At 30.3% G+C, this 15,449-nt stretch overlaps 2 protein-coding genes across 6 annotated transcripts in view; one reads left to right on the forward strand and one right to left on the reverse strand.

Annotated features, from left to right (window-relative positions):
* LOC134724904 (filamin-A-like) overlaps positions 1-6,951 on the forward strand; it is a 55,410-nt gene extending 48,459 nt beyond the window's left edge. For 3 of the 5 annotated variants that reach the window (XM_063588248.1, XM_063588252.1, XM_063588253.1), the window contains exons 14-17: positions 56-270; positions 1,224-1,275; positions 4,192-4,383; positions 6,279-6,951. In XM_063588248.1, coding sequence (XP_063444318.1) covers positions 56-270; positions 1,224-1,275; positions 4,192-4,383; positions 6,279-6,469 — 650 coding nt within the window. In that variant the 3' untranslated portion in view covers positions 6,470-6,951. Of the gene's footprint in view, positions 1-55; positions 272-1,223; positions 1,276-2,298; positions 2,308-4,191; positions 4,384-6,278 lie in introns of all 5 variants that reach the window. The other 2 variants (XM_063588249.1, XM_063588251.1) reach the window with 2 other exon arrangements.
* Positions 6,952-7,803: 852 nt separating this feature from the next.
* The window catches only part of LOC134724905 (sushi, von Willebrand factor type A, EGF and pentraxin domain-containing protein 1-like), a 33,307-nt gene continuing 25,661 nt past the window's right edge, over positions 7,804-15,449 (reverse strand). Inside the window, exons 20-28 of the mRNA XM_063588254.1 lie at positions 15,148-15,318; positions 14,624-14,827; positions 13,758-14,018; positions 13,172-13,354; positions 12,171-12,326; positions 11,118-11,150; positions 10,145-10,229; positions 9,001-9,093; positions 7,804-8,158 (exon numbers count right to left, since the gene is read on the reverse strand). Coding sequence (XP_063444324.1) covers positions 8,011-8,158; positions 9,001-9,093; positions 10,145-10,229; positions 11,118-11,150; positions 12,171-12,326; positions 13,172-13,354; positions 13,758-14,018; positions 14,624-14,827; positions 15,148-15,318 — 1,334 coding nt within the window. The 3' untranslated portion in view covers positions 7,804-8,010. The remainder of the gene's footprint in view (positions 8,159-9,000; positions 9,094-10,144; positions 10,230-11,117; positions 11,151-12,170; positions 12,327-13,171; positions 13,355-13,757; positions 14,019-14,623; positions 14,828-15,147; positions 15,319-15,449) is intronic.

A 15,449-nucleotide genomic window follows, 5' to 3' on the forward strand; every position in this document is an offset into this window, starting at 1 on the left:
GTCGCAATGTCATTTGTCAACATTGTTATTGACTTAGTATTGTTCTGTAATATAGGTGCAAAGAACAAATTTACAGTCAGAACGGCTGGAGCAGGATCAGGTTTCCTGGCTCTCACTATTGACGGTCCATCCAAGGTGGCTCTAAGTTGTAAAGAAGTGGACGACGGATATGAGTTCAGCTACACTCCATTTTCTCCAGGAAAATACCTCATTTCTATTAAATATGGAAATATTAATATAGCCGGAAGTCCATATGTTTCTGAAATCGCAGGTACAATATTTTTGTTATTTCTAAGTAGTAGTGTTGCACTTAAAGCAGACTTAAATTAAATAAATGGTTACCTAGACGTTTTAGGGAGAGATTGTGATGTATATACTTCGTAACAATCCTATTAATATCTTACAGGGAACTATTTGTCGTTAAAGTAAGCACCAACGAAAACTATCAGTACGTGTTTGATCGTCTATTTGTTCACCAGCATGTGACAATTTATCAAGGGATACAGATGTAGCAAACCTAAGTTCTATCGTCATCGTCGTTGTCGGTGTGATAATTAATGTTCAGTCTGTGCTCAAAGTTATAATAGATATCAATTTGTCGAACTTTTTTACAAATTATAATGAAACTCGAAGAAGCTTTTGTGTATGAGCAAAAAAGGTACATGTTAATCCCTTTTTCGTATTTTCATGGTAAACGATAGGCATTATTGTGGTTAACATTCAGATAATATCTTAAGTTAAAGATGTAGACCACAAATTATTTTGTAATAACATCTTTGTAACATAAAATTTAGCTTCTCCAAGAACAAGAATTTGTTTTTGTATTTAACTGATCGTATTCTTGGTCAATCAACATTAAAGTTTAAGACTGACATGAAATTGCATATGTAAGTAGGACACATGTTGTAGTGTAACCGTTTACAATGTGTTTCCTATTGTGCATTTATTGTCCAAAATATAAAAAAGATATCAATTTTTGTTTTTATATATACATATATATTTAATAATCCACATACACTGGCGTACTTTAACAAAAAACAGTTAAATTCATCATTGTTCATAGGTTGAAAAAACATTTCATAACTTTTGCAGTATAAATAAAAGAATAAGCATGGGTCAAGGAAATATCCGAAAGAAGATTTATAAAACATAAAGACCAACGCATGATCGTAATGCAATAGTTGATTGTTATATTAATTAGATTTAAATTTTTATTTTCTTTTGGTGGATCAATAAAAAATCCTTACGAGGAAGAGGGGAAAGAGGAGGGGCAAGGTACGGTACAAGCAATGCACCGGATATTGGCATAATGTGCAAGTGTTGCACTAATTTTATGGAACATTTGATGCAAAAATTACCTTTAACTGATTAAAGCTATTCAGTTTGGCTTTTTTGGTTTGAAAATTTGATGACAGGTGTTTTTGCTATTTTCTTCCTCATTAATTATTCATCATGCAATCCCAGTCAGTCGAGGTATGCTTTTAATAGAAAAAAAAACTTCATAGAAAAAAGTAAAAACACAAAAATGTTGAACTCCGAGGAAAATTCAAAATGGAAAGTCCAAAATCAAAAGTCCAAACACATCAAACGAATGGATAACAACTGTCATATTCCTCACTTGGTACAGGCATTTTCTAATGTAGACAATGGTGGATTGAACCTGGTTTTATAGCCTGCTAAACCTCTCACTTGTATGATAGTGATCATATATATAGTGTAGTGCAATTTGTATATTTTACCTCTTCTTATCAGAACTGAATCTGGTGTAGTGGTTATAACCTATGTCTTAACATGCTAGGCGAATGTTAGTCGAATAAAGCCATACATAATCATATATTCGTCTCTTTAGAGATGACTTGGTGACTTATAAACCACATATATGTGTACAGGCGATTTTGGGGTTTGAAATTGTTTTGTTCGATTCAAGACTGTACATTTTGTGAAATGTTATTTAATTATATAAATGTAGTAAAATTTACAATTTTCACAAAAAAAATTAAAATATGCAAACAATCTCAATAAAAAAGCATTGGATGTTTGCAACCATTTTTCAGACTGAAATAGTACAGTGGTAATTTTCCAAGGCAACACCAAATATTTATCAATTACAGATGTTACCGAATAATGCAAATGTACATTAATGAAATTATGTTGTTAGGTGTGCAAAGGTGTATTAAAATTTCTTTAAATAAACCAAGTATGTTACAATCAAGTTTATTACATACACAAAGAAATGTAACTTTTGTGTTTTAGTTCAATATATTTCATATTATTGGCAATTATTGTATTTATCCTCAGCTCCTCCTGGTAAGGTACACACATTTCTATTGCTGTACAGAATAAAACAATAATTTGAAACTCTGGTTTGACAGAAAAAAGATTGTGTCACAACAAAGTAATATTTCGGAATTTTTTATATCTTCTCTGATAATTTTACCGTTATACGAATTATACTTTACATTTTTAGAAGTTTGCATTGAAATATTTTAATAATTATTTTACCTGGAAAACTCTTGTAATTAAGATAAACTGTGTTAAACGTTTTATTTCTTAGCATTCAGGAACAAAAATGAATTTTAAATTAAAATATAGAAATATTTCTGTGAAGCCAGGGAACTATCTTTGTTTACGTTCCTACCATTCTATTTCCGAGGTTGTACTGTTCTGAATCCATCAAATACATTCCATCATTCATCAGAGCTGCACAATCTCTATAATTGACAGGAACCTAAATAAATGGTCATAACTATAACAGCTATAGCTCAGTTACAATGGAAACTTTATGAAACTTAATCACATTACATGCATCATGCGAGAAATAATAATTATACTTATTGCGCAATATTTATGTGGTCAGCAAAAGTCCTTGTCATAAACAATGTGCTGTATTGTTCGCTATCTGTCAGCATTTAGTATACATAATTGTTAGGTGCAAGTAGTTTATTCATTACATAACAAAGAATGCGATCATATTCTGGTCCATTTTAACATTATTCTTTATAACATCTAATAATGTATGTTACTTGTGTTGCTTATCGCTTCTTTTATACCTCAATTAATGCTTATCTTATTTATTCAAAAGGCTAATTACATTCAAATTTCAATGAATTTATATATATAAAACGTTCTCAAACGTTATCTATAGTAATAAAAGAAATTTAATAGTATCAGCTTTTTCCAATTTCCATTATGATAAGAATCTCATTTGAAAGCTCTTAACAGTCTTGTTTCTAGTCCAAGCGTTTAATTACTAGTGCTAGTCAATAAATAACAAAAGTTTGTCCTAGGACAGTTTATCTTCTTTTTACTTTAATGTTGCTTTGTGTTGCGTGTTTAAGTGTTTACCCACCTCCATTTGTATTGTTTTGTTGTTTTAATTTCTGTTTAGAATACATTATAGAATGCAAACAAATTTCGATGAAAACGAAAATTCCTTTTTTTTCAAGTTAATTATTTTTAATTGTGTTGGGTTAATTAAATTTTTTTAAACAGCATACCAATTTCACACGAACAAGTCATTAAAAATGGTTTTATTTTCTCTCACACTTTACGCAGAGTGTATAATGAATATGGTTTAATCGTGTATTGAATTGATTTTTTATTTAGATTTCTGTTTAGCAAATATATTTTACTAATTTTGTATACATTCAACTAACATTTACTTTTGTATATAAAATCATAACCCTCAACTAGCTTTTAGTTGTATAGTGTATCATTAATTGTTGTTTAGATGATGGAGTTTAATAGTTATAGACACATTGATAAAAAGTAGGCAAACATCTTAAATTTTAATATTCTATCACCTTGTTAACCTGAGTGTATTTATAACATAGTAGTGGCAACCCCGATAATTCTGTTGACATCTTACACTATACCCAATATCATTTGTAATGCAGTTCATGGATTCATCACCAGAAACAACTCTTGCAATATAGAAAAGATACTTTACAATACTATATATAAGTTACAGTTATACCATTTTTGGCAAAGACAACTTACATGCAATTGATAGTTGGTATAAATAAAATCACTGTGTGTGCAAATACACTGCAAAAAACAGAGATTATACATTAAACGTTCTCTCTTTATCGTAATTGTTATTATTCGTGACATTCATATTTTTGCAATTGTTTTTTGGTAAAAAGATTTTTTTACAATAAGTTATAATTCTTTGTTTGTTATTGGCTACAGGTGCTGGACGAAAGGCATCTCCGGTAAATGAACAGAGTAATATGGTTGTTGAAACAGTCGAGAAACAACCAGGGCAAAAATCACTAGCAAGATTTAAAGGTGACGCAGGACGAGTTGTCGTTCGTGGTCCAGGACTCAAAAAGGCAGTTCCTGGCCGTCTCCAAAGTTTTACCGTTGATGTAAAGGACGCCGGTAAGGAAAATATGTTTTCAATAGAATTAAAAATCAATGGTCATTTTGTTAAGTTTTGAGAAAGTGTTTTTTTTATGTCACTTACACCCAGCCAACAAATAGAGAACCCACGAAAAAATGTGGCAATGTCGTTGCTATGGGAGTCAAATTGTACAACTTGTAATTAGATTTTGAAAGGTTAAGGTTATCTTGATGTATATAGCAAATGGTCATTTTCTGACAGCATTTGAACAGTAGTTTTGCTGTTTAAAAACTGTTAGTGTGATTTATTTTTATTGCTCAGAAATTTTAGAACTTGTTTTTCAAACAAGACCACTTACATTTGATTCTTGATATTTTTCTATAGTCATAATTATCAGTTTTCATAATTATATCACTGATCGATTGCTATCGACAGGAAAAGTAGATGTATCAGAACAGAGATCATGACTAATCAAAAGAAAGGGTTGAAGAAAAAACCCAACACAAACAAACATTCAAATGGTGTCTTCCTCGAATGCCAACATTTTATATGGTACCTATTCCTTGAATGCCAACAAAAATATTTCAATAGATGTTTATATAATAACAAAAGGTGTTTTTATAAGTATTTAACTGTTAAAAATAATTAATGAACTTTATAGAAATGCAACATTTTATCACTTTCTCCTAAGGAAAAAATAGAAGATTTTAGGGGTAAAATTATTATGAATTTAAAGAAATAAAGAAAATTAAAACGTTTTATAACTTTTTATCAAAGAAATATGTTTGGAATGAATATATGTTAATAAGAAATATTAAAAGAATTAATGAAATTTTAGTTTAATACAATTATTTCAAACTAAATAAAGGATATAAGAGATTTGTTTAGTTCCATATCAATTTAAATATTTTTTTAGTTAATATAAACTATATGAAGATTTAATTTCAGTTGTACAATTAATGAAATAAAAAAATAATTAAGTTTATTTGATAACTTCTATACGGGAAACTCTACAAAAGTTTCAATTAATTTCATGAAATATGGCAAAAAGAATTAAGATGATTTGCGAACATGACAAACAACTAAACAATGTTATTTTAGGAATCACTTACAATAAAAAACAAGGTGTAATTGTATAACCAAGAAAATATCCTGAACAAACGGAAATAAACAAAATAGTAACTAACGCATATACAAAATTTCAAGAAATTTAATCAAGTAATATGGTAGGATATTACAGCACACACAACTATAGATGAGAATATATAAGAGAAAAAAACCTTCCAAGTCCGAAGAGTCTATTGTTGAATTTGTGCAAACTGGAATCCTTACAGTCCTGACTTTGAGATGCAACACCTTTGAAAGTTTCATTTTAAGAGAATGTATATTTGTCTAAGCAGGAGCAGCAAAATATGATTTTTTTACAACTTTTAACAAACATGAACTTGATTTAGCTACCTCTATTTACCTACTAAGTTTTTGTTTAATTAGTATGATTGTTTTGATAAGCATGTACTATTGTTGTGATAACTACTTGCACCTATTCCTTGAACGCCAACATAATTTTACAGGTAAATTGTCGGTAGAACAAAGGATGTTGGCATTCAAGGAATAAACCATTCAAATATGTACAGCTTCTTTTAACAATAAACCAATCATAGATAGCAGGCGTACAAAATACACCAGACACTCGTTTTATCTACATAAGACTCATCAGTGACGCTCGAATAAAAAACAAGTTTAAAAGAACGAAAAAGTTGAAAATATACTTTTTATGACCCTATGTTTTTGATCTTTTTTTTAATTAGCGTCCTTGATATATTATCTTTGAAAATTAAGAACAGGAAAAATCTTTTTGTGAGTTGTACAGTATTTTTACCCTTATATTTGGGTTTTGGTATGCCATTCACAGTTATATACTTATTTTTTATAGGAGCAGCTATGCTCATGGTTGGAATGATTGCACCCAGTGGAATTGCAGAACCCGAGCTATTGGTAAAGAAAAACACAAAAACTGAATTCACTGTCAGTTTCAAAGTACAGGAATGTGGAGACCATACATTAGTAGTGAAATATGGAGATGAAGATATTCCAGGCAGTCCTTTCATTCTTCATGCAGGATAAAAACATTTCAACTCTATTTACAAACATTTGTTGCTTTTTCAAAATTTCAAAAAGTTGTAATTATACAGAAATTTACGATATCTATCTTTTACCAATTGACAAAGACAACCGTGAGAATTCAGTGTTCTGAAGTATTTTGTATGAAATTGTACATAGAAAATCTTTTATATTCGTAAAAATTTATTTCTGGTATGACTATTTATATTCCTCTCTTTCCCTAGACTAGTCCCTGATTTGTCATGTAATTAGAAGTTGATTATTTAAATATTATATGTAAAATAATAACTAAAGCTAAATCACATTATATTTTTGTTTATAATGTATCACTTAGTTGATGTTATTTTAAATATGTGATATGAATTTTCCACATTTCAATATAAACTTTCCCCTGTGATAGTATGGAATATATGTTGGCAACTGACTCAGATTTGAGTACAAGGATTGTTGTACTATTAACACGAATAAATGTTTACATCACCATATTATAGTGTTTTTTTTTAATTAAAAGAGGATTATTATTCTAACGTCAAAGTTATGCATTTTTTGGATAGTAGAGCGAAACATAACAAAATTTAAGTTTGTTTTGTTCAACTTCACATACCACGTCAATGTATTCTTTGGAAAACAGGTAATTTTAAGCAAAACATTGTTTTTCGAGTAGTTGGTAATATTATATATGTTCTTACTTCGGACTTACACCAATAAGATGGAAGTTAGAGAATATAGTCGTTTGGAGATATCGCAGTGACACTCGATCCTATTTTGTAAATAAAAGAGTTAAACAAGGGACACCTCTTTTTCCTTATGTTTTACCGAAAGCCATAAAAACATAATGATGAAAAACCAAAACAATCAATCAGTCTTTAGTAAGAGTATATTTGTAGTCCTATTTTATGAAATTTCATATGTTTTGGAGTTCAGTATGACTACTAGGATATAAGAAGATATAAGACACGAAATATGGCGAAGTTGAATTCATTCCTTTCGAATAAATGTATGCTTGTCATTATGAGTTGGTTGACTGAATTTCAAATAGGACAACAGATTTGTTCCAATTGTCATAAAAATTATCCTGTCATAAATTCCTCTTATGTGATCTACCACTTTTCGAAACGATCTGTTTCACGCGCGGAGCAGTATCAGTTATTCTTCTGGAACTTCGCAGATCACGCCCGGCTAAAGTAGGATTCTTTTTAATAGGTCCTTAGTTTTCTATGGTAGGGGTTTCATACTTTTATTTAGCCTTTTTATCGTATTTGTTTTGCCATGGCAGTCCTTGTTTGTTTTCGACTAAGGATATCTCTCTGCACTTATGACACAAAGACAAGCTCAAGTCTAAATGAAAACGTTTTATTAACTATTTGAATACAGAAACATTTATAATATCTATCCACCATAAAGAAAAAAGACTATTCATGACATTTAGACGAACTACAGTATAGATTTGTTACAAACTGATGTGATATATTTTATCATCAACAATCAACTTTAATGCCATTCAAAGATTCAGGTGTCCAACGTTTTCTCTACAAGATTGGCTGCTAATTGTCATCCTTACTACCGTCAAACTTTGAAACAATTTTCGCTTCGTCTTGCTCCAGTGTTGTTGGTGGAGAAGAAGAGCTAACGGAACTTGGAGAGTTTACTCCCAATGTGATAGTGTCAAAATCAAACCCTTCGATAGATGCTCTGAAATAAAAGAATACAGTTACAAAAGAAAATGCTGTGGATTCTTTATCAATTGTTGGGTACCAATTTTCGTGGGTTTCATGGGTACAGGTGATCAACGAATTCAAATGTTTAACGAATAACATGTTTTTAATAGGCCATGCATACAGAGATTGACAAATTACGATATTAATTATCAGCAAAATACAAGTATTCAGCTATCCACGAATATTGACACCCATGAACACAAATGAATCCACAGTAATGGATTTTTGCCGTTTTACAAGCTTGAAAATACAAATAAGTCAAAAGTCTTCAGGCAAAAAATTAAACATTTGGATGGTAAACGTTGCATATGACTTAACACTACTTGAACTACTATAATACTTTCACATTGCTTACATTTATATAACTCTATAGAAATAAAAGTATGTGTCGTTTAGAATATAAAACATTCATTGAACAGCCTAGAAAGCTACAAGGGCACTGGGGTGGCGTATTGTTAAACTATATTAGAAAAAAGATTATTACAACAAAGAACAAAAAACAATAGGCTTTAGGAATTTTCAAGGTAATAGCCAAAAATTAAAGGAAAAAGATAAAACTTGACATTTTAGAGCAATAAGTTCTGAAAGGAGTCGTCTTAAAGCTTTGACATATATGAACAATTGGTAAAACTCAATTTTTGAATAGTTTTCAGATTTTCTCTATTTAAAATGGTTTTAGAAAAAATAAGATAAAACTATCACTTTCGAAACACTGCTTTTTTTTTTATTCAAGAACTTCCTTTGATATATTGAGTAACGTTCATGTATTGGTAATTTAAATATGCTGATCATGATCCTAATCGTATTGGTACTTACATTGCCTTTGAGTCTATTATGGGCTTACTAATATTATAACAGCCATCATCCATTGTAAAGTCACTATCTATTACATTACTCATCTTATACGATCTACAAAAAACAAAGTTGTTTTTTAAACAAATATATGGACGTAGATTTTTTTTAAAATACAAAGGCTTTGATATATTGAACGACAATTTTGTGTATTTTTTCATGTTATTAAACATGCCTATATTACCTTATGCCCAGTTTAAGTATATATAAGTAAATATAAAAAAGAAGATGTGGTATAATTGCCAATGAGACAATTCTCCACAAGAGACCAATAAAGACACAGAAATTAACAACCATAGGTCACGGTACGGCCTAGCAAAGCCCATACCACATTTGACTACAACGTCGTCAATGAACGAAACGTCTGACCCAGTTATGCAAATGACACACGTTTACGTCATCTATAACGTAAGGCAACTAAAACTAGCAAGCCCCCCCAAAAATTTTTTTTTTTATAAACGTACTTATCTAAATCTTTTTGACTTATAGAGTATTATAAGTTTTCACGTATCTGGATCTCTGAACCTGCGTAGAACAAGTTAAGTTCTAGCTTAATATTTGAAAATTGTTATTTAGAAAATTGCATTTGAGGTTAAATTGCAGTCTCATGAAACATTCATTAATGTAAAAATATTATTAATTATAAGCGAAGTGGTGTCAGTGATTTTATTTTATTTAGAAATTGTTTCCCATGGTTGTATAATTTCTTCTAAAGAACATAATGAAAAAGTTTTGCAATGATATAAATTCGATCATCATGATTTTTTGGACAAAGATGATTTTGAATAAGGCCATCAGTAGAACCTGAAACATATATGTATATTGCCAATTCTTGCATTTCAACTATTTGGCAAACGTGGTAACTTTTTGAAATTACAGGTACCAGCATTTCACATTTGTACTCGGCATCAAACTTATTTAGTGTTGTTTTGTTGAGGAGTTTACTAAGGATATATAAAAAGAAAAATAGTTGCAATCAATATAAGTTTATTCGGAATCAGCTAGGTTTGTGGTTAATGAGGAAAACATTATTGTTCAGCACGTTTAAAAACTGAAATGACTTGCCACTTTATGGGATTCAAACAGGTATCTTCTATATTCAACATACCCTTTTTGTCTGCAATATAATACAATAACACCCATCAAAATACCAAGGACCGTGCAACTTGCACACACTGCTAAAATAATGCTCACTGAAATGAAATTGTGAAACAACTTTCACTTCAACATGTGTTCTTATACTCTTACACAAGGTATAACATACGATCTCTGATTTTTACTTCTACTATCTTATTCATCTTATGTTTTATGATATTTTGAGATCTTGTCAAATAATCCATCTAAATATTTCATAAAATGCTAAAAATAAAAAAAATAATCGAACAAAAAAGCTTTTAAATAGTTGAATGGATCTTTTTATGCTTATGAATTATCTTAACAATATCAGTACTAAATATTTACTGTTATGTTATCGTAAGTTGTCAAAGAAATCAACGCATCCAAAAATTAGAAATATATTCATTGACAGAAAACACCAATTTTGTTCAAAATAATTCGAATTATCACAATCGCATTAGAAACACGTTTTTGTTAATACGAATAAAACGTTACCGTCGTTAGGACAGTAAACCACATTTGACGGGCATTGCAATTCGAATGAGAATTGACGTAAGTAAAACGTTTCGAAGGAAAAATGAACAAATTTAAACTTAAAATTTTAATGGGAATCGAATTCGAATTACGTGTGAACTCAGCATACACATAACAATTAAAGACGTGCATTGCTTTTGCATGTCTTTTCCTTCAGTAAGCATGTATATTTAAGGATTTTAGAATGAATAATATACATTTGTAACGGTCACAAACTACCTATTGATTCATAACAACTGCATTTACCATAATAATTAATGTTAATAACGTTATGACCTGTTATAACGCTCAATGATATAAAAGCTTCTCACTGACACGGGCGTTTCAACAAACACCCTTTAGTTATTAAAAATTGAAATGACTCCTCTTTGTTTTTTTCAAAAAATGTGTATAATAGTAAATAAAAGATGTATTATCAAAAAAATACTCACAAGTATTCTCTTCATTAGGTATTGGTAATGGTACTTAAATATATAAAATAAGTAATAATATACAAAGACATGTATAAACAAAAGGATAAAACTGCAATCCTGAGATTGAGGAGAAGACGTTTAAAGTGTCCTTAAATTTTAGTAATATAATTCTCAATTTTCAAGAACATTGTTAAAATCAAATTTTATTTTCATTTGATAATATGAAATAACTGACAGGCCGTTGATCTCACAATATTAGTCCAACTTAATGGAATAACCAAAAATGTAACCATTGTTGAATTCAACTGTTAACTTCGTGGATGAATGTTAATTTTCTACCTATTCTTCTTTTCAGTTCTGAATCTTTTAAAACTATTATTCTTTTATGTAATATTAAAATGTGGTGTAATCAAACATATCAAATTGTTAAACCAAATACACACAATATTTAAATATTTGGTCACCGTTTCAGTATCTGCTAGATTAAAACACAAAAATGATTTCCAATTCATGTGTAAGAGTTGACTCCCATTCATCAGTATAATCCTTTTATGCAGTTAAAATTTTATTCCTCTTAGCAAAATTCAAAGTGTTTTAGAAAAAAATAAATTCGTAATGTTTTAAGGGAAAATCCAGCATAAAAAGTACTGCAGCTCATAAAGGCCTGCATCGCTTATACAAATCTACATGCATCTTCAGCAATTCACAATACAAACAATGTAGACAAAAATACACTTCTTGACAAAAATCTTTAACATTTTTAACTGATTTTACTGGTTATTTTTCACAATTTCTATCTTGTTTAAACTTTTCAAAAACACAAAAAAGGTTAACAGTAGTCATTTCTATGCAATCATCTCTTTGGTAGTCTTGTAACAAATTGTTTGACTAATTTGTAAATGGTCCTAGTTGATGATTTACCTGTTTTTTTGTGTATCTTTTCGTTTTTGGTTGACTGATGCAAGATTTTGAAGAAAAAAAAAACACAAGCGAGGTGAGCTTATAGGGTTGTTATGTTAAGAGCAGAGTAAACCTTAGCCAAATCATTCATACAAGTTTTATCATACATACCACAACAGTCATCAATAGAAACAGAGTCCGTTCCTTCTGTAGTCATTCCCTTTGGACATGACAGACAGAACGTCTGGCCATCTTGATTTTGGTATGTTCCTTTGTCACATGACATACATTCATTATTTGAAGAGTAATGACCAACGCTGCATGGCACTAAAACGAAAAGCAAATGATTTCAAAATGGACTTTATTATATATAAATTTGTGGAACAAAGAGTATTATAGTTTAGTAAAAACAAGAAGTAAAGAAAACGCGCGTATAGATACATTGTATTATGAAAATTCGAGGCTAGCTGCATTCAGGCATTCTACCCGATATAACAAAAATTCAGTACCAATACAAAACAAACAACAATTATACTCAACACTTATATTGACAATAAGCTTGATTTTAAGGAAAGATAGTGCTGTGTTTTTTCACAAAAAAATAATCTTCTTTGATCGAACTAATTGTTTAAATACTATATAATAAACTGTTTCTTGTCTTGAAAGAACCATCAGCAGATAATGTCTATCGCAATAACGAATTTCGCATTTTTTATCCGTCGTAAAAAAATGAAATTGTAAATGCATGCAATAATTTCTGAATTTAAGGTCATAAATTCATCATAGATACCAGGATTGGAATTTTATATTTGTGGGTCTGACATTTTCGTCTGCAAAAGACTCATCAGTGACACTCGAATAAATAAAAAGTTAAAAAGCCATATAAAGTCCGAAATTGAAGATTATTGAGGACCGAAAACTCCAAAAAGTTATGATAAATACTGCTAAGGTTATCTATTCCTGAGGTAGGAAAGTCTTATTATTTAAAAATTCAAAGTTTTGTAAACAGTCAATTTATAATTATGACCATATCAACGATAACAGAATAGCTGACTACTTGGCTGGTGATAATGAAAAAAAAAGAAAGCGAATATATAGATGTGCATTATCTAAACAATTTACATCGACACATATTTAAAATAAATTATGAAATATCCATGTAAAATATTTACCGCAGTATGCAATAACAGGAACTGTGCCAGATGGACAATTCAAACTGATGGCAGATGTAGAACTATTCTGTACAATTTTATATATTATACTATTTTGTTGAAAATCTAACTCAGTTCCGTTTTCCAATTCTTTAAGTTTTGTGACGGCGTCTCCGAATCCATAAACACAGGTCTCCAGTCCATCTGAAATTTAAATCATACATTTGTTTCATAGAAATTTGTTAAAGTAAATTCTGCCGGTCTTGAAGTTTTTCATTTAAGAATAAGGAAAGGTTTATGATTGCAAGTGAAAAAAAAATCCACCGATTTTCAAATTAGTGGATTCAAGCCAACATAGGCAGCCATCCGGTCTTCAACATTTTCAATAAGGAGATAAATCCATATCGTATAGTCGGCTACAAGTTCTGACATAAAGACTATGAAACGACAACCACTGTTGTGATATCGAATTGCTAGCGGTTTGTATTGATCATTATAATTTTAACTAAAACAAAAATGTCATCGTTTTTTTAAACTATGCCTGTAATGACACACTATAGGACCGTTTGATAAACGTTCTGGTAATCTTATGAATTGTAATTCTTACGTGTAGTTGTATCACATGTCAGTTTCACTGTAAAACCCACAGAAGAGTTCGTGTCTAAATTCTTTTGTGGAATGTCGCAATTTATAACTTCATTGCTTGTTATGGTACAGATGTTTGACGTCACACATGTAAGTTGTAGGGCAGCTGACTCAATAATAGCCGTTATGTTGTTTTTCACATCGGCAGTGGATGAAGTATCGCATCCCTCCATGTTGTAATACGCTGTGTGATTGACATGAATTTTTGTTGATGGAACAATCTCTAAAATTACAATCAGTTATTTACTAAACAATTATATTTTTAGGTAAATCAGCACAGTATTTTGTAAGATCGTTGATAATATAAACATTATATGAAAACCTCCATTATGTATCATAATTGCTTAGATATAGACATGTTCAACGTTATTATACATTGAATATAACTTGTTTCACTGAGTCACCTCCCTTCATTTATGCGATATATATTATTTAGTATCGTGATCGGATATAAATATAAACCTCTATCTGTTAAACTGATCATCGTATGCTTATATATAACTGTTTTGAAATATTATTCTGATTTAGTCAGATTAAAATTTTAGCAATAGAACCTTAGATACTGCCAATCATACAATTGTAAAACCATTCGGATTTAAGAAATACACTTTTTTTAACTTTCTTTTAGCCAACACAAGTCTTGAAAGTACATTAGAAAAATTGCAGAAATTAACAACCACGTTAGCACAATACACTTCAACAAAGATAAGTACCCCAAAACTCTTAGGTTGCTTGAAAACGATAGTATTAATCATGTTCATATATTTTGATTTCTAAATTCAAAAAACCAATGGCCCAAAAGTTCAAAGAAAAAGACAATATGTTTACCTGTACAGTGAGGTAGTCGACCATACGGGTTATCATTTGTCTGAAAATCCCAAAAGTAGTAAGTTTCATTTCCACACACATATTCTTCTTTTACGTCATGGTCAAAGTCAAATCCTTCGTCGCAATTAAGTACACATGTTATGGTATTGCTGTTGTTTACACAGGACAAGGTGGAGTTAGCTGGTTCAACTAACTCTGTACATACTGAAAAAAAGATAGTGAGCAAATTATTTGATCATATAACATATATCAGTTCTTGATTTCAGAAAATCAAACATAAAACTAAGAATGACTTTTATTTCACTCCTAATATCTTATTTTACTTTTTGTTGTTTCTGGTGATTTTTTACCCTTAACCCTTTAAAGTATCATCTGGTGCTACATTTTTACAATATTTGATTTTCAGGCTAATGTCTTTATATAAAAAAAGATATCCGCCCACATAATCTACAACACAAAGATGTACTGACAACTGACGCATTTATTAATATGCAGAATTTCAAGGTCAAATGACCTGGCAGTACCTCGACAAGGTTCTAAGCTGCATATTTCAATTTCTGTATCTGATCCTTCACACTGTTTTCCTCCATTATCTGGAAGGGGATCTGCGCATGCCCGCCAACGTTGGATTGTACCATTACCACAGCTTACGGAACACTCTGTCCAGTTATCCCAGTCAGACCAACTGCCGTCAACTTAAACAAGAAATTTATAATTACAGACACTGTTATTAAGAAATCTTATCAATATGAAAATATCCCTTTACAAAAAATATGCGTCTAAAGCATTTGTTTGTGTATACCTAAGTCAGGCATCTTCGAATTCA

The sequence above is a fragment of the Mytilus trossulus genome, chromosome 7 (genome assembly GCF_036588685.1).
Source record: "Mytilus trossulus isolate FHL-02 chromosome 7, PNRI_Mtr1.1.1.hap1, whole genome shotgun sequence".
NCBI lineage: Eukaryota > Metazoa > Mollusca > Bivalvia > Mytilida > Mytilidae > Mytilus > Mytilus trossulus.